We start from the raw sequence: 23,608 nt of genomic DNA, 5'->3' as shown, positions 1-23,608 counted from the left end.
AAAAAAAAAAAAAAAAAAAAAAAACTCTTGATGAAGTTTCTCAACTTAGTGTGTGGATCAGAAATGAACTAACATTTGATTTGAGAAAATGCCCTGCTAAGTTCTAGAGGCTTCTGCTTTGTAGAATCAGGTTCTGAGGAAAGTAGCCTATGAATGAGTCCAGAAACAGGCTTTGCCACATTTTGCCAGCGTGATTTTAGGAGGAAATATAAGAAATAAAGGATCCATCTTTGCCTTTTGGCTGGGAAGAAAAGTAAGAGTCCCACATTAAGGAAATGAGACATGATTAAACTACATAAATGAGATATTGCTAGCGGCTGGAAAGGGGTATTTTATCTGTTAGCTGTTCTGAAGTAGAAGGAGACTAATTTCTCTAAATCTTGTATTTCAAAAGACTTCTACAGATGTCCTTTAAATAACACTCAGAAGACTATGTCTCATCCACTTAATTTACATCCAGTAAATTTATTTTATTGACAGTAAATTAAAAATCTTGAAGTATTCAAGAGTGTCTAGTGTGCTACTACTTGTGAAGAAAAAAAGGTTACATACACACACACACACACACAATGTACCCAGGCACCCATGCACATACTTGTTTATTAATAACTATCTCTTTAAAGATCCATAATCTGGGCCGGGAGCGGTGGCTCAAGCCTGTAATCCCAGCACTTTGGGAGGCCGAGACGGGCGGATCACAAGGTCAGGAGATCCAGACCATCCTGGCTAACACGGTGAAACCCCGTCTCTACTAAAATACAAAAAATTAGCCGGGCGAGGTGGTGGGCGCCTGTAGTTCCAGCTACTCGGGAGGCTGAGGCAGGAGAATGGCATGAACCCAGGAGGCGGAGCTTGCAGTGAGCTGAGATCCGGCCACTGCACTCCAGCCTGGGCGACAGAGCGAGACTCCGTCTCAAAAAAAAAAAAAAAAAAAAAGATCCATAATCCATAATCTGGTAACAGTAGCTGCCTCTGGGGAGATTCCAGGATAGGATGGGAGTCACAGCTTTCACTGTACTGTTGCAATTTACCATATGCATGTATTACATATTAAAAATAAGACACTCTAATAAAAGCTCAAAGGGAAAAACAGAGATTTGGTGGCTACTCTGTAACCAATTAAGTACATTTAGCACTACCAAGGATATAACAATTTGGCATTATATACCTACTAACCTGAATCAAATGATACTAACCTGAATTGAATAAAGCCTTTTGACATAACCTCTGATTTGCAGAAAACCTAGAATAATTGGTTAAACAAGATAATCAAATCAAGTAAGTGGGATATTCTTCAAAATTTCAATGTCATGAAAAAATAAAAAGGTGGTTCAGAAATATAAGACAATAAAATCAGAAATAAAAGATATTGCGGGACTTTGAATATGGTCTGAGTATCAGGTAATATTAAAGAATTACTAATTTTTCTCAGGTGTGAAGAATGATTTTGTACTTATAAAAAATAATGTCAGCTGGGCGTGGTGGCTTATACCTGTAATCCCAACACTTTGGGAGGCCGAAGTGGGTGGATTGACTGAGGTCAAAAGTTTGAGACCAGCCTGGCCAACATGGTGAAACCCCATCTCTACTAAAAATACAAAAATTAGCCGGGCGTGGTGGTGCGTAATCTCAGCTACTCGGGAGGCTGAGGCATGAGAATCACTTGAACCCAGGAGGCAGAGGTTGCGGTGAGCTGAGATCGTGCCATTGCACTCCAGCCTGAGCAAAATGAGCAAAACTCTGTTTCAAAAAGAAAAAAAAAAAAAAAGGATGTCCTTATTTTTAGGAGATGCATGCTGAAGTATGTAGGGGTAAAGACACATGATGAACTCACTTTAAAATGGTTCAGAAAACACATGAACACACATGCAAGTGTACACATGCATATACAGACACACACACTATTGGTTATTAAGCTATAGTCTCTCAGTTCCAAACTCAGCTACGTGATGCCAGGGCTGGGACTTTGCAAATCACATTTCTTCTTTACCAGCCAGCCTTCTGACAGCCTGCAAACAGGGAATACTAGAAGAAGACTGGAAGTCTAGATGAGTGGCAAGGAACTTGGTCCTTTCTGTTTTGTTCCTGTTACTGTCATTGTCACTAAGCAACAGTTCCTTACCCTGGCAATGACAGTTATTTCCCATAGGAGCAGCTGGTTCAAGTTTGCATTTTTTTCCACAATCTCAGTCTCATTATGCTTCTTCAGACAGCCGGTATCAGATGGCAGATGCTCTCTCAGTCCCAGCTCCATGGGGCCCTCCATCAAAGCTTCTGCATTTTAATAATTCCAAATTACTCTCCATGTTCTCCCAGCTGTAGGGCTGGTGGCTGCTCTGTGCATTTATGATAGTATTCCTTTTGCCCCTCCAGTTCTCCAGTACCTGGTTAACATTTCTTTATGTTAACTTATCCCTGTGAAAGTAACTGGTATAGCTTATGTATCCTGACTGAACCCTGATGATTCAGAAATTGGGATCAGGAGTCCCAGGAAACAGACTCCAAAGATGGAATTTTTGAGGTGTTTGGGTTTGTCTTTAAACTTGAACAAAATGTTGAGCTCTTTGTCATGAAATGGGATGCTGGTAATCCATGGGATGGAATGGCACTGATATTCAAATTATTTATTGTAATAAAGAACTCCCTGAAGCAGGTGCCTTGGAGGCCCACGTGGTTGCTTGGAATGAAGATGACTATAAACATTGTGAGGTGGGATGCCTGCTTCTGAGTGCATGGAGTGCTTACAGGAAGAAAATGTCATACTCAGCTCTTTCAAATCTTATCTCAAGTCTTTGTCAGAGAACTAGAGAGCATCTGTGGCAGTCCTAAAAGTATCTAAATGAGATTTAGATACATTTGATAGCCTACATTTCCCAGTGAAAGTTAGAGTGAGAATTTGGAAAGTGTCCCCAAGACTTGGAATGAGGACATCTTCATGGACTTGGATGAAGCTGAAAATCTTCCATGTCTGAGATTAGCTATCTTTTGCTTGAAGACCTTGTAATAACCTCACCTGAGGCAAGTGCCTTTCAAGGAGGTGCCTATATTCTCTAAGACATAACTACTCCTAACTACTCCTTGTTGCCACAGACCATCACTAGGGTCGAACCCAGCATATTCCAATGGAACAAGTACAAAGTCTGATTCTGAAGGAAAGACTTTATAATCCAAAAGAACTGCAAGATTTTTCTAATTTCTATATGCAGAAACCTGGTCAAAATATATTGGAATTGGATTCTAAGAGTGTTAGACCAAAGAAGGTGGAATATAACAGGCCAAATTTACTGATATGAGAGTACTTATCAGGGATTCTGGGTGTTAGATTATATTAAGAATTTACTTACTTACATGACAGAAACTTGGACTAAACACTAACCTACATATAATGAGTTTGAGGTCTCAGAACTTTCTGGTATAATGCAGAGAAAAGAATCCAAAGTCTTAAGAAGCTCTTAGTGATAAGGCAAATGGTTTTTTCTCTGTACCAATTTGCAATGAACACCAGAAACAGTTTGTCTTTACCTGACAGAGCCAAGAGATCACCTTCATAGACTTGCCTTACGAATATATTAACTTACCTATAATACAGTCTGCACAGATTTTGATCATCTTGACATTCCACAGAGTAACTGATCTGATAAGAAGGTAGTAGCAAGTACTTTAGATGTCTTAGCAAAATGCATGTGGGTCAGAGAATGGGAGATAAATACCATAAAAACAGAGAGACTCATGACCTTAGCAGAGTTTCTGATGTGCTAATAGTCTGGAGTATATTGCAATATCCCCTTCAAGGTGAACAAGAAGTTGCTGTGCCTTGCATGACCTACCAATACAGCAGAGGAACAGTGCTTGATGAGCTTTTTTTAAAATCTGGAGGCAACATATACCGCATGAGTGATGTTGTTCTGACCCATTTACCAAGCAATCCATAAGACTGCCACTTTGGAGTGGAGACCAGAGCCCGAAAAGGCTCTGCAGCAAGTCCATGCTGTAGTGGTAGCTACTCTGCCACGTGGAGCTTAAGAGCCAGCAGATCCAATGACACTTGAATGTGGCAAGTAGGAATTCTTTACGGAGGCTTTGGCAAATACCAATAGGAGAACTGAAGCACTGACCTCTGGGGTGGTAGAGAAAATCCACACCCTCTTCTGTAGATAACTACTTTTCTTTTGAGAAATAGTCACTGGTTTGCTACTTGGCATCTAACCATGGGACTGGGTGCTATTTGATTCAGCAAGTCATAAATTGGAGTGAGCATAGCAGCAATCTATCCTCAAGTGGAAAGAAGTATAGAAGAAAGAAAGATTAAGCCGATTTGGAAGGCACAAGCAAGTTGCCTGAGTAAGTGGCTTAACTCCTTTGATACCTACTTGTGTTGCAAACCTTCTTTTTTCTCAATCTATAATTTGGGCTACATGGGGAGTTCCTTACGACCAGCTGACTAGCAGGAAGAAATTTAGAACTGGTTTATAATTTATTCTGACCAATAAGCTTGTACAAGCTGGTTGCTTGCAAAATCTATTGCGGCATTACAACCTCAATCAGGTATGTCTTGGAAAAATCCTAATGAAGGGAAAAGTTCCTAGAGAAAATTTTGAGCAGTACATTTGGTTCTCTACGTCTGAACTGAACAATATCCAAAAGTATGGATCTAAACTGCAGTAGTCAAGGGAAGTTACTAATGGTTTGATGGGTGATCAGGGACTTGGGAAAAACAGATTGAGAAGATAAGTGATAGGAAGGTGTAGGGGAGATGTGTATGAATGGACCTCTCAGAACAGGCAGAGAATTAAACCTAATTGTGCTCCAGAGGAATACTTACCAAAGGATGCTGTGTGCCCATGAGAATGCACTTTGCAGCTGTCAACTACAGGCAACATAACTAACCAGGGGCCCCAGATGCTGAAATTAATGCACTCTGAATTTCATCACTGCACTTGTGCAGGTTCAAGCTTCCTGGGAGCTCTCCCCAGCAAATGTCTGAGTGTGGCAGGAATACTTAGCCACGCCTGTTCCTGGGATATATGTGTCTCTTGTGACAGCTGACTTTGGCTTGAGGTCTTCCAGACTGCCTTGTTGAACTAACACAGACATCCATCCACCGCAGAGGAAGCTCTCAATAAACAGTAAGACAAGATGACACTCTTTCACATAGACTAATGGAAAAGATAAAATAACCCAGAAATAAATCCACACATTTATAGCCAACTCATTTTTGACAAAGGCACCAAGAACATAAACTTAGGAAAGGGTGGTCTCTTTAATTAGTGGTGCTGGGAAAACTGGATATCCACATGCAGAAGAATGAAACGAGATCTCTTTTACAACATATAAAAATCAACCAAAAATGGATCAAAGACTTAAACCTAAGTCCAACAACTATGACCTAAGTCCAACAACTAGACAAAAACAGAGAAAACACTACAGGATATTGGTCTGAGAAGAATCTTTTGAATAAGACCTCAAAAGCACAGGCAACAAAAGCAAAAATAGACAAATGGGATTACCTTAAATGAATAAGACTCTACACAGTAAAGGAAACAACAGAGTGAAAAGACAACCTACAGAATGGGGGAAAATACCTACAACTATCAATTTGACAAGAGATTAATAACCAGAATATATAAAGAACTCAAGCAACTCAATAGCAAAAACTAAATAATCCAATTTAAAAATGGGCAAAAGTTCTGAATAGATAATTCTCAAAAGAAAATATATGAATGGCCAACAGGTATATGACAAACTGTTCAACATCACTAATCATCAGGGAGATGCAAATCAAAACCACAATGAGATATCATCTACCCCAGTTAAAATGCCTATTCCCAAAAAAGACAAAAAGTAATACATGCTAGTGAGGGTGCAGAGAAGGAGAATGCTCATACACTGTTGGCAGGGATATAAAGTGGTCCAGTGAATATGGAGAATAATGTGGAGGGTCCTCAAAAAAACTAAAAATAGAACTACTATATGATCCAGCAATCCCACTGCTAAGTATGTGTCCAGAATAAAGGAAATCAGTGTATCAAAGAGATATCAGCACTCCTATGTTTACTGCAGCACTATTCACAACAGCAAACATATGGAACCAACCTAAGTCTCCATCAATGGATGAATGGATAAAGATGTGGTATATATACACAATGGAATATTATTTGGCCTTAAAAAAAGAATGAAATCCTGTCATTTGCAGCAACATGAATGAGACTGGAGGTCATTATGTTCAGTGAAATAAGTCAGGCCTAGAAAGACAAATATCACATGTTCTCAGTCATTATGTGGAAGCTGAAAACATGGATCTCATGGAGATAGAAAGTAAAATGGTGGTTAGCAGAGGCTGCAAAGAGTAGGGTGGTTGTGGTGGTGGGCGGGGGAGGATGCAGAGAAGTTGGTTAATTAATTAAAAAAAATACAGTTATATAGAAGGAATATGGGGCTGGGCGTGGTGGCTCACACCTGTAATCCCAGCACTTTGGGAGGCCGAGGTAGGTGGATCACTTGAGGTCACGAGTTCGACCAGCCTGGCCAACATGGTGAAACCCTGTCTCTACTAAAAACACAAAAATTATCCAGGCATGGTGGCAGGCACCTGTAATCCCAGCTACTCGGGAGGCTGAGGCAGGAGAATGGCATGAACCAGGAGGTGGAGGTTGCAGTGAGCCGAGATCTCGCCATCACACTCCAGCCTATACAATAAGAGCAAAACTATGTCCTCCCCCCCCCCCCAAAAAAAAAAAAAAAAAAAAACCCCCCCCCCCCCCCCAAAAAAAAAAAAAAAAAGAAGGAATATGTTATAGTATTCAATAATACAGTAGGGAGACTACAGTTAACAGTAATTTTTTGTATACTTCAAAATAGCTAGAAAAATTGTAATGTTCCCAACACAAAGAAAAATGTTTGAGGTGATGAATATTACAATACCGATTTGATCATTACACATTGTATACATGTATAAAACTATCACATGTACACGCCAAATATGTATAACTCTCAAATATCAATTTAAAAAAAGAAAAAAATGATGACATGCTCTGTGGGTATCAGATGGCCTCTTTTCCCAGCCTTCCCAATGACTGCCCAGTGGGTCCAAGTACAACAGAGGCCATGCTGGCAAGGATGGAGAATTACATTTAGGCTCAATGACATGGACTTCCCCTCACCAAGTTTGATATGCTGAGTGCCTGACCTGCCAAAAGCAGGGACCAACACTGAGTGCCTAACATAGGTACTTGGTGGCAGGTTGATTACAGTGGGCACTTTCTATTTACTGTCACTAGAAAATATATATATTCTGGATATGACTTTGCCTTTATTATCTCTGCCAGCCTCATTAACTGTCAAGGCATCATGCACCACATTACGTCTTATCAAAGATTAGCAAAGGGGTATGTATTAGTCTGCTTGGGCTGCCACAACAAAATGCCACAGACTAGGTGAATTAAACAACATAAATGTATTCTTTACAGTGGAGGGTGTGAAGTCCAAGAACAAGGTACTGGCAAGGTAGGTTTCATTCTAAGGCCTCTTCTCTTGGCTTTGTGGGCAGCTGCTGTCTTGCACAAACCTCTTGGTATCTCTTCCTATCTTCTTGTAAGGGCACTAATCTCATTGGACCAGGGTCCTGCCCTCATGACCTCACCTAACCCTAACGACCTCCCAAAAGCCCCATCTCCAAATACTGTCATATTGATGGGGGGTTAGGCCTTCAACATATGAATTTGGAGGGGAAACATTCAGTCCTTAACAGAGTGTGGCAATAGACTGATGCCCACGGAATTTATTGGTTTTGTCATGTACCTCATTACCCAGAAACATCTGCTTTGTTAGAATGATTTACTTAAGACTCAGTTACTTGCAACTGAGAGAAAATAACCTAAAAGGATTAGGTTCTATTTCACAGGATGCAGTATGTGCTTTGAACTGATAACCAAAGATAGGTAACCCTAACTTCCAAGGTCAAAATATGAGCCCAGAAATCAAGGAGTGAACATGAGAGTGGCTCATTTCACTATTGCACCTAATAATCCACTCACAGAATTTGTACTTCCCATTGCTGCATCTGTGAACTCTGTTATTTTGGAAGTCTTGTTTCCCAAGAGAGGAATGCTTCCACCAGGGGATATAACAGTGGTTCTACTGAATTGTAAGTTGAGACTGTCACTGCTCATTTTGGGGTTGTGCTGTGAGGATGAATTCCAGTGGGCCTGAAATTGGCCTCAGTTGTTTGCATAGCACCAAATCCTGGTCAAGGCATAATATATCCTGATTAATAATGTTGTTTTGTAACCTTATGTATGAGGAGTTTCAGGGTAGTTTGTACCAGTTTGTCAACACTGTTTATTGTAATAGTGAGATGAATGATTTATACCTAGAGACCTCTGCCCCTCCCCCTGTTCTCCTTCCTCCAAAGGACACAAAAACTTGGTTGCTGGGGCTGGTTATGTGCCAAAAATATGATTGTGTGAACAGCAGTGTGTAAGAAACCCCAGCTGAGGCTCCATTTTGAGCCCTCTGGCTCTGAGGTGTTCCATGCTCATACTATTGGTCAGATCCAAGAGTGTGTCCCTACTGCCCTCTATTAGTTTCCTATTGTTGCTCTAACACTTTACCACAAAATCAGTAGCTCAAAACGACATAAATTTATTATCCTACATTCTATAGGTCAGAAGTCCAAAATCAGTCTTATGAACTAAGGTAAAGTTGTCAGTCAACAGGCTGATTCCTTCTGGAAATTCAAGTGGAGGATCTGTTGTTACCTTTTCCAAATTCTAGAGGCTGCCTGTATTCCTTGGTTGGTGGCCTCTTCTTCCATCTTCAAAGCTGGCAGAGTAGCATTTTCAAAACTCTGACTCCCTGACCTTTGCGTTTATCCTCACATCTCCTTCTTTGACTCTCCTGCCTCCTTATGAGAGGGACTCTTGTGACTACAATGGGCCCACTGGATAATCCACGACAACTTCCTATCTTGAGATATTTCACTTAATCACATTTGTGAAGTCCTTTTTTGCCATGTAAAGTTACCTATGCACAGGTTTCAGCGATAAGTATGCAGACACCTTTGAAGGACCATTTTTCTGCCTACCACAGGCCCTGACACTTAGTGCTCAAAATTGTCCTCTCCAGATCTCTTCTTATGAGGCAGCCTTTGGGTATGATGCATATCTGTATTTTAATGCTGATACTATACTACGTCCTTTTCCTGTAATAAATTATAGATTTATCATTTTTGGTCCCATTATCTGGCAAATGAATTCTGTCCATCACCATTAGTACTGGGCTCATGTCTCTGAACCAATAAGCAAAGAATGGGAATATTTTACTGGCTAGGGCAAGCAATAATGATCACCAAGGAGAAATTGGGTTGCTGCTACACAATGGCAGCAAGAAAGACTATGTCTGGGACACCAGTGGATGCCCTGAGTACACCTCTTAAAGCTTCCATGTCCAATAACAAATGTTAATAAAAAGTAATCTTCTTTTTATTGCCTAATTGCCCTGGTTAGAACCTCCAAGTACAATGTTAAATAAAAGTGGTGGCTGGGAGCAGTGGCTCACATCTGTTATACTAGCACTCTGGGAGGCCGAGGCAGGCAGAATGCTTGAGCTCAGGAGTTTGAGATCAGCCTGGGTAATACGGCAAAATCCCATCTCTACAAACAACACAAAAAATTAGCCTGCCATGGTGGCGTGTGCTTGTGGTTACAGCTACTCAGGAGGCTGAGGCAGGCAGGAGGATCGTTTGAGCCTGGCAGGCAGAGGCTACAGTGAGCCATAATTGTGCCACTGCACTCTAGCCTGAGCAACAGAGTGAGGCCTTGTCTCAAAAAAAAACAAACAAGTGTGAGAGTAGACAGTTTTGACTTTTCCTGACCTTATGGGGAAGGCTTTTTTTCACCACTAAGTATGTTAGCTGTGGGTTTTTCATATTTTCATAAATGCTTACCAGGTTGAGGATGTTTCCTTCTATTTCTAGTTTTTTTTTTTTTTAAATTAAAGGATATTGGATTTGTTAAGTGTTTTTTTTTTTTCTTTTTTCTATGTCTGCTGAAATGATCATGTGGTTTCTTTTACTCTATTAGTTTGATGTATCATACTGGTTGACTTTCACATTGAACCAACCTTGCATTCTTGGAATAAATCTCACTTGGTCATAATGCAATTTTTGTTATACATTGTTGGATTGAGCTTGTAGTATTTTATGGAGGATTTTCATAAGCATATTCATAAGGAATACTGGTCTGTAGTTTTCTTGTCATGTTATTTGTCTGGTTTGATATCATGGAATGAGGTAAGTGTTTCTTCCTTTTCATTTTTTTGGAAGAATTTGTGAAGGATTGGCATTCTTTTAATATTTGGTAGAATTCATCAGATGACAGTGAAACCATCTGGTCCTGAGCCTTTCTCTGATTCTTTGGATTGTTTTGGATTACTGACCCAATCTTTTCACTTGTTATGGGTCTGTTCAGGTTTTCTAGTTTTTCCTGAGTCAGTTTTGGGAGTTTGTGCCTTTCTATTAATTTTTCCATTTCATCTAGGTTATCCAATTTGTTGGTATGCAATTGTTCATATTTCCTTCTTTGATTCTGTAAGGTTGTTAGTAATGTCCCCTCTTTCATTCCTGATTTTTCTAGGTCTAACTTAAGGTTTGTTGATTTTGTTAATATTTTCAAAAGACCAACTGTTGATTTCTGTGATTTTCTCTATTGTTGGTCAGTTTCATTTATTTCCACTTTAATCTTTATTATTTCCTTCCTTCTGCTTGCTTTGGGTTTAGTTTGCTCTTATTTCTCTAGGTTCTTTAGGTGGAAGTTTAGGTTACTGACCTTTTTTTTTTTTGAGACAGAGTCTTGCCCTGTCCCCTAGGCTGGAGTGCAATGGTGCGATCTCAGCCCACTGCAACCTCTGCCTCCTGGGTTCAAATGATTCTCCTGCCTCAGCCTCCCAAGTAGCTGGGATTACAGGTGCCCACCACCACACACCAGTTAATTTTTAAATTTTTAGTAGAGACGGGTTTTCACCATGTTGGCCAGGCTGGTCTCAAACTCCTGACCTTGTGATCCACCTGCCTCAGCCTCCAAAGTGTTGGGATTACAGGCGTGAGCCACCATGCTCAGTTGACTTTTCTTTTTAATGTAAGCATTTACAGCTTACATTTGTTCTCTGCTAGAATAAAGCAGGCAGAAGGTGGAATAGCTTTTGCTTGCTGGGTCTCCTGGCTTCCTTCTTTTTCCCATGCTGGATGCGTCCTCCTGCTCCTTCCGCCCTTGGACATCAGAGTCCAGCTTCTTCAGCCTTTGGACTCTTGGATTTACACCAGTGGATTGCCAGGGACTATAGGGCCTTCAGCCACAGACTGAAGGCTGCATTGTTGGCTTCCCTAGTTTTGAGGCTTTCAGACTGAATCCCTACTGGCTTCTCTCATCCTCAGCTTGCAGATGGCCTATCGTGGGACTTCGCCTTGTGCATCATGTGAGCCAGTTCTAATAAAATCCCTTTCACATATACATACATCCTATTCGCTCTGTCCCTCTGGAGAACCCTAATACAGGTAGCAAAACTGACCACTGGAAGTCCAGACACACCGTATTAGTTTAGCATGTATAGCATCTTTCCCATTAATTCCAGCAAAAGTACTAGAGCTAACTAATGGAGGGGGTAATATGGACTGATAGTGGGGGGAAAACAGTTCCTCAACAAAAATCAGGGTGTTATTATTAAAAGAAGGAAGTGAATGAATGAATGGTGAGCAGGTCAAAACAAGATGATCAGACTGTCAGATCTCTTGATTCCTATATGCCAAGAACTACAAAGTTTATACAGCTAGTAAGTAGCTGAGATAGGACTCAATCCATTGCTGAATTATAGTAAGATTTACAGCAAATTTGTAAAACAGAAGTAAAATAACCTGAGGTCTCTCTTTATTCTTAGAAGTACAAATTACAACAGACCTTACACTGTCGCTCAAATTAAGGTAGACTTTGAAAGCTTCAAATTCGATGTTTCTAAATGCCTGGTAGATATTAAAGCCATACTCATAGTATTTGATATAATTTAGTGCTAAAAAAACAAAAACAAAAACAAACCTGTATACCATACTATAAATATTCAGGTTTTTTTTTTTTTTTTTGATATAGGGTCTCACTCTATTGCCCAGGCTGGAGTGCAGTGGCATAATCACAGCTCACTGCAGCCTCCACCTCCTGGGCTCAAGTGATCCTCCCAGTTCAACCTCCCAAGTAGCTAGGACGATGAGGCTGGTCTCTAACTCCTGAGCTTGAGCATTCTGCCCGCCTTGGCCTCCCGGAGTGCTGGTATAACAGACGTGAGCCACTGCTCCCAGCCACCACTTTTATTTAACATTGTATTTGGAAGTCCTAACCAGGGCAATTAGGCAATAAAAAGAATTACTTTTTTGGGGAGTGCATGCCACCACATCGGGCTAATTTTTGTAGAGAAAGGGTGTCACTTTCTTGGCCAGGCTGGTCTCGAGTTCCTGGGCTCAAGTGATCCTCCTGTCATGACCTTCCAAAGTGCCAGGATTACAGCTGTGAGCCACTGTGCCCAGTCTTTTTTTTTTTTTTCAGACAAGGTCTCACTCTGTCACCCAGGTTGGAGTGCAATGGCACCACCATGACCTATTTCAGCCCCAACCTTTTGGCCTCAAGGAAACCTCCTGTCTCAGTCTCTTAAGTACTGGGACTACAGGTATGTGCTACCATGCCCAGCTAATTTTATTTTTTGTAGAGACGGGGTCTTGATATGTTGCTCAGGCTAGTCTTGAACTCCTGACCCCAACAGCCTTCCTGCCTCAGCTTCCCAAAGTGCTGGGATTACAGGTGTGAGCCACTGCACCTGGCCTCAGAGCCTATTTTTAAAAATTGAGGCTGGGCGCAGTGGCTCATGCCTGTAATCCCAGCATTTTGGGAGGCCAAGGCAGGTGGATCACTTGAGGTCAGGAGTTCGAGAAGCCTGGTCAACATGATGAAACCCTATCTCTATTAAAAATACAAAAATTAGCCAGATGCGGTGGTGGGCATCTGTAATCCCAGCCACTTGGGAGGCTGAGACAGGAGAATCTCTTGAACCCAGGAGTGGAGGTTGCAGTGAGCTGAGATCATGATCACACCACTGCCCCCCCGCCTGGGTGACAAAGTGAGACTCCATCTCAAAAAAAAAAAAAAAAAAAAAGATTGAGATATAATTCAAGTATCATCAAGTTCACTCTTTAAAAGTATAAGTCAGCTGGGCGCGGTGGCTCACGCCTGTAATCCCAGCACTTTGGGAGACGGAGGTGGGTGGATCACGAGATCAGGAGATCGAGACCATCCTGGCTGACCGGGTGAAACCCCGTCTCTACTAAAAAAAAATACAAAAAACTAGACGGGCGAGGTGGCAGGCACCTGTAGTCCCAGCTACTCGGGAGGCTGAGGCAGGAGAATGGCGTGAACCCGGGAGGCGGAGCTTGCAGTGAGTCAAGATTGCCACTGCACTCCAGCCTGGGCGACAGAGCAAGACTCTGCCTCACAAAAAAAAAAAAAGTGTAAGTCGGCTCATGCCTGAAAATGCTGACCTATTATTTACTAACTTTAAGCAGCTTTTGGTGACTTAGACAGTGAGGATGTCAAAAATCCACATGCTTGTATCACAGAAAAAGTCATTAATATTTTCTCTTTCCCACCTCTGTTTCCCAGTGATTTCTTGCAGTCTCGTGATTACTGGCTCCAGCAGAGTTCTGCCTGCCCAATTTTGAGTCCACAGAGGCTCAGATGGGGAATTTTAAATTTGAGCCACTAGTACCTTTTCTAGAGATGTTTAAAATCAGCTATTTGGCAAAATCTGTAATGAGAGTAAAGTTGCTTTCATTCAAACCTACACAGAGAGTGACATCTGCTGGTCATGAAGATTGTTATTTTATATTTTATTCCTTTTCAAAATTTATCAATGACCCTAAAATAAAACGTAAGAAAAGTAATTATCTCTTCTTTGGGAAAAAAGAAACCAACACATGACTAAAAATTCCAATATATGTACCATTGTGGGACATTTTTAAACTAAAAAAAATGGAAATTCCTTCATTTTAGAAAACACTGCAGCTCTTTCATTTGATCAAGAGAAAATAAATTGTTGTAGAATTTGGAAATGAATAAAAGTCCTAGTTAGCCATTTCCTTAAAAATGTCCTTTGAGTTTTTGTTTCAGAGCAGCAATAACTAATTTAGTCTAAGACCTAATGAAAGACTGGCTATCAAAGGTAATTTCATCCTGGTCCTTCTATTATACTGTTAAATCCTAGGTTTCATACATGCCCATGTCCCTATTCCTACTTCCTTCCTACTTTTAGAATTGCATACAGATTAAACTTTATATATACACATCTAGATTTTTTTTTTGTTTTGTTTTGTTTTGAGATGGAGTCTCACTCTGTCACCTAGGCTGGGGTGCAGTGGCACGATCTCAGCTCACTGTAACCTCTGTCTCTTGGGTTCAAGCAATTCTCCTGTCTCAGCCTCCAGAGTAGCTGGGATTACAGGCGCATGCCACCATGCCTGGCTAATTTTTGTATTTTTAGTAGCGGTGGGGTTTCACCATGTTAGCCAGGCTGGTTTCGAATTCCTGACCTAGTGATCTGCCCACCTTGGCCTCCCAAAGTGTTGGGATTACAGGCGTGAGCCACCACAGCTGGCCTACACATCTAGATTTCCATATTAGCTTTGGAAATTTTCCCCACTGTCTTTGAGGTTAGATTGTAATAGGAAAATTAGGACCTATATTGTTACTACATTTTTAAGTGAAAAAAAGGCATGTATTTATAATTACTGATAAAATATAAACTTTGATCTGTGTACTAATGTGGCATCTAAATTTGGTAGTCAGGTTCCATTTTCCTTCAGGTTTATTTTTTATTTTTCAGTATTATAAAAATGCTGTGATTAGCCACCTTATAAACTTTGAGACATTCCTGATTCTTTCCATATGATAAATTTATAAAGGAAAAAATCTTAATCAAAGAACTATAAATAACCAACAAAGAGCCTAACATTAGTGTAATAGTAATAAGAAATTGAGGGGAGTAGAAGAGATGGATATTTTATAAATTCAATCCTTACTTATTATCTAGGGGAGTCAATATATAACTTTTAAAGCTGATATAACTGCTATATCTTATGGTATGAACATACTGCTTAAGAGATGTGGGTAGAATTACAAGAAATTACAGAAGAAATGGGTAACTGGGCAGGAAGGGGACTGTGGCTTTTCCTTATAGGACTCTCTATATCATTTTTTCCCAGCCTTCAGCATGCAGTACTTTGATAAAACATTAATGCTTAAAAATATAAATGAAAATGTATTTAAATTAAAAAATATTTTGCCAAATTATCATCCAGAAAAGTGTGCTAAGTTAGATTCCCATGGGGAATTTTGTCATGGTCTTGAATTACTCCATTGATTTCATGTCAATTTGTTTATGATTTATACTCTGACATTTTGAACTTAGAAAAATACATATAAGATGTAATATAAGTGACAAAATTAGGGTAAAGGAAAAATAAGTGTAGGAAAAATTGAAACCAGAGGACACAAGAATCCAAGAATCCATCAGAACAGTCTGGAAAGCTGGTTACGAATGAGGATCCTTGACCTTATCAAAGACCCTGCTAATCAGAATCTCTAGGGTAAGGCTCAGGAATCTCCTTTTCAGCAGCCTTGATAACTTGGCGTTCTGAAGTAATTTAAAGATGACAAACAGTGATTAATATATTAGCCTATTTATTAATATGATATGATATAGCATAGGAGCTAGGGGAATGGACATTGTGAGACTAACTCCAAAGAGCATATTTAAAAATAAGTCTTATATAAGCCAGATCATTCCTTTTCTCATTGTATTTCATAATCCTCTTCTGATTTCATTAACCTCTCCATAACAAAGATGGGCGAACTCAATCTGTCATTTTGCCTTTTTGACTTCTGGGATATTTCTCTTTTCTCCTGGCTCAATTCCTAGCCTACTGCACCATTTAGCTGGATATTCTAGTGCTTAGGTATCTTTTTTTACATACCATATGAACAGATTAAACAGATACTCAGAATTAGGAAACTCTCATGATAGCAACTAGTCAGTAGTACTTAATCCTTTCTGTTGTTTGTGTTTTTATTCTCAAAACACATTTTCACATGCCTCATTCAAAGTTAAAGTTGTTAAGTTTTTTAGATAAAGAATTCAGTATATCATAAATATGAAAGAGAAGAAACAGAGTTACAGTTTAATTTTACAATGATATTAAGATTAAAATTATACATTAAAAAAGTATATCAGCTTACAGTGACTTCTGTAGCTGCAGCTTTTGTTCAATGATGTCTGAGAAACGAGGAACTTTTTTTGAAATAGCCACACGGATATCATCACTCAGATTAAAGCAGCTTCTGGACTTTGTTTTGAAATGTAAAAGTGATGAAAATCCCAACTCACAAAGGTATGTAGTTGCAAATGGCATAAGGATTTCTAGAGCTGTCTTTGCCAGGTTTGGAAACACTGTGAATTGGGCACACCAGAAATCCTCAAGCTTCATTGTCTCAAATTCCATTAGGATTTGGCCACTAGCTCGTAATTCAGCAAGATCATTTTTCATTAAATAACTATCATCAACAAAATCGATATTAAAAAGAAATGGATCCAATATCCATTTACTTGCCTCATTAAGATCTCCAACGGAAAAATATCCATGGAAGAAGTTGCTCAATTGTTGCAGATGCAGTGTTATTTCAGCTGCAATGAATATTCCTTCATTATCTGAAACAATTATTTCTTCAAGAAAAGGAAAATTGGTAAAATTTCTTTTCTCAATTCGTTTTTGCCAAAACGGAAACTTCCTAACAAAAGCAGATAACTTTTCTCTAGCTGATACTGTGTTCATCCCAGTCCTCTGCATAGATGCACAGAGTTCATTTAAGTATTTGAATAAATCTGCAAGGTATGCTAGGTGAATTTTAAACTCTTTATTTTCAAAGCCATCAACTAAATTACTGCTTTTGTGGTGAAGAAACTGATTTATTTCTTCATACATTTCAAAAATGTGAGTAAGTATTTGACCTCGGGAAAGCCACCTCATTTCAGTATGGAAAAGGAGGACACTATATTCGATGCCAATTTCTTCAAAGAAAGCCTGAAATAGGCGATGATTTGGAGCTCTCCCTTTGATGAAATTTATTACCCTCACCACAGTAAACAGAGCATCCCTCAGTTTTGTAGGCAATGTCTTTATGACAAGTGCATGAGGATTCAATAAACAATGTGTGATTATGATATGAGGTATCTCTTTTTTCACATAGGCAACAAACTCGGAATTTTCTCCTAGCATAGAGGAGGCACCATCAGTACAAACAGAGCCACATATATCAAGTGCTATCTTATGCTTCAGAAAGAAGTCTCTGAAGAGATTGAACAAATCTATTCCTTTCATGGATAGCTGCAATGGTTCACAGAAGAGAAATTCTTCTATGATCTCTCTTTCTTTTATATATCGCACAAATGCCATTAGCTGACCGCAGTCATCCATGTCAGTTGTCTCAGCAAGCTGAATACCCACTTTAAGAGGACTGGCTTTGATATCTTCTAGAACTTGCTGTAAGATATCCTGGCTCATTTCATCAATTCTAGAATGGATCACGTCATCTGATAAGGGTACCTGCTGAAGCTTCTTTTGTGCATCTGGTCCCAAAACTATTTGTGCTATTTCCAGTGCACAAGGTTTCACTAACTTTTCAGCTACTGTATGAGGATTCTTCTCCTTGGCACATAAATATGCAAATTGATATGATGCTTGTAATAAAGTATCCTCATGAGATGCAACTCCAAATGCTTTCAAGGTTTCACTCTGATCAGATGGTGTTGGCATATGCTTCAGGCTATTGAGATCATGCCCAGCTACACCACCATGCTGTCTGTTAAAATGGTCCGACAGTTTTGATGGTCTGAGGTCAGCATTTGAAAATACTGAGTTACACAACACACACTGTGGGCGCTGAGTTCCATCAACTTCCGTTGTACAGGTGAACCAGTAGCGAACATAGTCATCATCCCATTTGCGTTTCTTCGACATGGCACACAAAAATTCTCAGGCAGTATTCCAGAGATGCCACAGAATTTTGCTTTGGGAGTAAAATATAACCCACACATTAAAAACCAGTGGCTAACTGAATTAAAACAAAGCCACATCACATGCTATATTGTCATCACATACTATCTTGTATATGTTAAGATATAGCCTGCAGCATGTCAATTCAAAGTAAGCCACGACAGGATATAGTTTAACTTAAAGCTAGCAACTCATAGCTAATGCCCTGGAATAAATGATTCGCCAGCAAGTTATATACGGAAGATTTGAGCTTAGACAAGTTACACATACCTGTAAGTCCTTTATTGGTGAATTACAGTTATGGCTTAACTTGTTTTCAATAATGTATGTTACAAACATATCTAGCACATTTTGTATCCCTAGAAAGGGCATCTCACTACCACCACCTTCTTCCATTCAGCCCCAAAGATGTATGCATACCCTCAGTTAAGAATCACTGAATAAAGGAGCAATTCACTAAATAAGGAAGGGTGGATGCTGACATGGAGGTTAAAAAAATTATATAAATTTATGGGGTACAAGCACAATTTTGTTATATGCATAGATTGTATAGCGGCGAAGTGAGGGTTTTTAGGGTATCTGACACCCAAATAACATACATTGTACTCATTATTTCTCATCTACTCCCTCCCACCCCACCCTTCCTCTCCCCTACCCATCACTCCATTATCTGTTCATGTGTACACATTATTTAGCTACGATTTATGAGAACATGGTAGTTCTTTTTAATAGTTAAGGATTAAATAGGTCTGTAATACTATTTGAACCTTGAGCAGTTTTGAGTCCAACTTAGGCACAGAATTTCAAATAGGTCTTTAAGTCTGATTAAGCCACCCTTGATGCAAAAGTAGGCTACAAATTGGCTCAGAGTTTCCTTACTGCTAAGTGTAACACACTATTGGTCCATGATTCATACTATCCACATAAAAAAGCAAAATGGCTGGGCGTGGCAGCTCATGCGTGTAATCCCAGCACTTTAGGAGGCTGAGGTGGGTGGACTGCCTGAGCTCAGGAGTTTGAGACCAGCCTGGGCAATATGGTGAAACCCCATCTCTACTAAAAATACAAAAAATTAGCTGGGCATGGTGGCATACGCCTGTAGTCCCAGCTACCAAGCCAAGATCATGCCAATGCACTCCAGCCTGGGCGACAGAGCAAGTCTCTGTCAAAAAAAAAAAAAAAAAAAAGGCAAAACAACTTGTTCAGGGGAAACACAACTATTCTTCTTACCGAGACTTCAGCAAAATCCCTCTCATATGAGAACACCCTTAAGTACAATAAGGAATTTCATGATGCTTTTCCACCTAAATACCTCTAAGTGAAGGCAGTCATGAACACACACACACACACACACACACACACACACAGACACACACAGTAGCATTCCTAAGGTTTGGTTTAACCCAAAGACAGGAGGTAGAAGGCCCTACCCATAGAGATTCTGATTCTCTAGCTATGGAGTGGGGGCCTAGAATCTGTATTCTAAATAAGTATTTTAGATAATTCTTATAAATAGTAACTAGAACAGTGATCTGTGACAAGAGATACCATATCATCACAACCACTGGGAAACTCTGAAAATATACATGTCCCTGCACTACCTCAGAACTAATACATCATCTTCTCTAGAAGCAGAACAAAAGAATATGGGGAAATAATGTTGTTCAGGCAATCCTGAAACACATCCTGGTTAGGTAGTCAGATTTAGGGGAATGAAAACATATCCTTCAAACCAATCCTTAGCTAACAAATATTCTAGATTTCTAAGTGAATGGTCCCAATGCTTGAATAGATATTTAAATTTTCTACGTTTTCTGAGCTTATGACATCCTCCTATGAAAGTTGAAACCTAAAATGAAAACCATGTCTTTTCTCTTTCTCTGTCTTTAGCAATGAGTAAAGGCATAATCCACAGGTAGGCTCAAATAGACCTTAGAAAACATTCTATCTCCAAGATAAATAAGTGATCCCCAAAGTTTCCGAAGTTCTGTGCCAGAGAATGTGGCTGAAATAAAGTAACAGGTATACATTTAAATCCAAATGCCCACTTTGGCCATTAAAAGAAAAATCACAAGCCAAGAATATCTACTTAAAGCATTAGTTTTCAAGTGGATCTACCAAGATGAACTAGTTGTAAAGTGTACTCCAATAAAATAAGTTGATCTGTTACACGGTGGTTATGAGCCTGTTAAACTGGAGGATGTCTGCCAATCAAAAAAGACAATCCGAAGTTTAAAGAGCTGATCTTAAGCCTTCATTTGTCAAGTAATGAGACTACATGGCCACTTTTGCTTAGAACCACTTCTAATTAATGACAATAAAATTATGACATTACCATAAAATGCTTATTTTTCTGTATTCTATTAATGTGTATTTATCATGTAATATTTGGGGAGGCAGAGGGAATAAAGGAAAATGTTTTTAGTCACATTAGAAATCTTTACAAGAGGGGCCTGGCGTGGTGGCTCATGCCTGTAATCCCAGCACTTTGGGAGGCCAAGGTGGGTGGATCACTTGAGGTCAGGAATTCCAGACCAGCCTGGCCAACATAGTGAAACTCTTGTCTCTAATAAAAATACAAAAATTAGCTGGGTGTGGTGGCGCATGCCTGTAATCCCAGCTACTCGGGAGGCTGAGGCAGGAGAATCGCTTGAACCCAGGGGGCAGAGGTTACAGTGAGCTGAGATCACGCCACTGCACTCCAGCCTAGGAGAGACAGACTCTGTCTCAAAAAAAGGCCAGGCATGGTGGCTCATGTCCATAATCCCAGCACTTTGGGAGGCTGAGGAGGGCGGATCACCTGATGTCAGGAGTTCAAGACTGGCCTGGCCAACTTGGCGAAAACTCGTCTCTACTAAAAATACAAAAATTAGCTGTGCATGGTGGTGGGTGTCTGTAATCCCAGCTACTGGAGAGGCTGATGCAGGAGAATCGCTTGATCTGGGAGGCAGAGGTTGCAGTGTGCTGAGATGACGCCACTGTACTCTCCAGACTGGGTGAGAGTGAGACTCTGTCTCAAAACAAAACAGAACATATTAGAAATCATTACAAGATCTGTTAAGAGTCCATTTCCTATCCACCTTGACTATGTCTCTCAAGTATATTTTAATTTAAAATTTATCTGCTTTGAACAAAAGTTTTAGGAAAATCAATTTATGGTATTCTTCTCCATCCCTCTGAAAAAGGGAGAATAAGTGGCAAGAATTTTCCAGAGCCTCAAAGATGAACTTACTGCCCAAGAGGCTTGTTTTAGAACTTCACAATTTGCACTTGCGCTTTTTGTGGTATTTAGGAATTACAATATCCTAAAATATGTAACCATTAAAAAGCATCATCATCATAAGGAGATATTGTTAAACAGGCATGATAATGGTATTGTGGTTGTGTTTTTAAAAAGTCCTCATGTGTTCGACACAATTATTTACAAGTGAAATAAGATGTCTGGGATTCCTTTGAAATACTATACTTCAGCACACTCACAAACATGCACAAAGCAGGGTGGAGATAAAAGAAATGACTGGCCTTAAGTTGGTAACTCTTGAAGCTGGATGATGGGTACACATCATTACACTATTCGATTTTTATGTATTTCGGAAACTTTCCATAATAAAAAAAGCATTATCTTTTTTTAGATAATGCTTTATGTGAATATGTGAAAAAATATTACAATTGAGAAAAATCAGTTAAAAGTGGACACTCACAAAACATTTAGGGAATGCTAATATACATATATATATATATATACACACACACACACATATATATTTTCATTCTAGCAGTGAAAACACCAAAGTGCAGTTGTAAATCTGAAACTCCAAACCAAATACAATTCAACTTCTATCCAGCCACTGAGTATGCAAGATCATGGTAGGCGCAGGTGTTTGGGGAGGCAGAGCATTTAAGCATTACATTTTGCAGTTAAAATTAATAGCCAGGAGAAAGGGGGCAGGAACTTGGTGGCTGGGCAGACGCTCCAGGGGCAAACGCCTGGGATCGTGGCTTTGTCACTTACAGGCTGGGACCTTTCCAAGCCTCAGTTCCTCCAGAGGGGATAACAATACCTACCTTACAGGGTTGTTGGGAGGTTTAACTATAAGAATGCATGCAAATACCAAGCAGCTCTTAACTGATAGGACCTGATGGTGTTACTGTTAAGGACGGAGATTTTTACAGCCTCCAGGGTGAGATAAGAACGCCAGCGGCTAGGAAAAAAAAAAGAAAAAGACTCAGCACTGTCTCCGCCAGCCCGTCTCCAAGCCTGAGGCGCAGGCCCATGGGATGCTCGGGCTTCTTTTAGGCGCCTGTTTCAGGCTCCAGTTCCGCTCTCCGCTCAGCCTAGGGCCCAGCCTCTGGCCGTCAAAACCAGTAGAGACGGCGGTTCCTCAGGTCCGACCCCCGAGCAGGAATCTGCGGTGCGCCTGAAGAGACCAGCATCCTTAGCAACCTCCGCCTCAGCCAGGCCCGGGTTCCATCCGGGTTCTCCAGGGCGCTTCCCGCCAGTAAACTGGGCGAGGCGTCTCAAACACGCAGGCGCAGTAGCAAAGGGCTGTGGGACGGGCCGGCGGGCTTGAGTACTGAGCATGCGCTATGGCCCTCCCCCTTTCTTTTAGGTTGTGTACTTGGAACACAAAACCGTTTGTTTATTGAGTCTGCCAGAGAGGATGAACCGTACAATTTCAGGAATGGAAAGGGCTGCAAACTACACATAGTTCTTTTTAACATGCAGAACACTGAAACTTTTATATTGTGTTGGGCTTTGAGCTTGGAGATGATAAAACGCTTGATAATTACCATGTTCCATGTGGAATAAATGAAAGAAAAAGAGAAGGAAGCTCATTGTGATCTCAGATTAGACATTTCAGCAGTGGAGGATGAGCTTCCATAGCTTGTGTACTGTTGCCCATGCAGGGTGATCCCCCCCCTTTCCTTAAGTGGGAGCATGGGGATGAATTTCCTTATCATCATCCATCTCAGAGGAAAGATTTTTATTTAAAATTCTTTCAACAACATGATTTCAAAGAAATAAGCCCATATTAGAGAGGTTTTAGGGAAAAATCCCAAGTAGAAACTAGGAAATGTTGTTGAAAGAAATAAACCGGAATATAGCCCTTTCCGGTTTGGGGGTCTTCCCAGAATTCTTATAAACTTAAATGAGTTTATTCATTTTTGTACAATATTGTTAGAAGCATTCTATAAGGCTAGTGTGTATGAGGAGTGGTGGGGCGTCAAAGAACGTGGGCCAGATACATCATTTTCAGGTGCTGAGGGTGAGCCTGGTAAATATTGAGGGGCTGCTTAAGTTTTTGTGGATGCAAGAAACTGCTGAAGACCAGCCTTGTTCGTCAAGAAACTAGGGCCTTAAATACTAGAGAAAGGGGTAGGCTTCAGAATCCGAGACAACTAGCTTCATGTCCTGACTCCAATACTTATACAACGGTTAGGATTTATGCAGATTACTTGGAGTTAATTCCA

At 40.2% G+C, this 23,608-nt stretch overlaps 1 protein-coding gene across 2 annotated transcripts; it reads right to left on the bottom strand.

Annotated features, from left to right (window-relative positions):
* Window positions 1–15,750: 15,750 nt before the first annotated feature.
* Window positions 15,751–22,658, bottom strand: ZBED8 (zinc finger BED-type containing 8). Of its 2 annotated transcripts, none has more exons than XM_023218865.1 (2): window positions 22,202–22,658; window positions 15,751–18,149 (listed from the first exon to the last, which is right to left on the bottom strand). In XM_023218865.1, exon 2 carries the CDS (start codon window positions 18,098–18,100, stop codon window positions 16,319–16,321), a length of 1,782 nt encoding a protein of 593 aa, XP_023074633.1. In that variant the 5' UTR covers window positions 18,101–18,149; window positions 22,202–22,658; the 3' UTR covers window positions 15,751–16,318. The 2 variants fall into 2 exon arrangements, with proteins under 2 accessions (XP_023074633.1, XP_023074634.1); XM_023218866.1 differs by lacking the exon at window positions 22,202–22,658 and adding an exon at window positions 20,937–20,994.
* Window positions 22,659–23,608: the final 950 nt, after the last annotated feature.

The sequence above is a fragment of the Piliocolobus tephrosceles genome, chromosome 4 (assembly GCF_002776525.5).
Source record: "Piliocolobus tephrosceles isolate RC106 chromosome 4, ASM277652v3, whole genome shotgun sequence".
In the NCBI taxonomy this organism is placed as follows: domain Eukaryota; kingdom Metazoa; phylum Chordata; class Mammalia; order Primates; family Cercopithecidae; genus Piliocolobus; species Piliocolobus tephrosceles.
This window is presented reverse-complemented; position numbering and strand designations above follow the sequence as displayed.

Bases quoted from the DNA above. Each gene is read 5' to 3' on its own strand.
- ZBED8 (XM_023218865.1), bottom strand. From the start codon at position 18,100: ATGTCGAAGAAACGCAAATGGGATGATGACTATGTTCGCTACTGGTTC.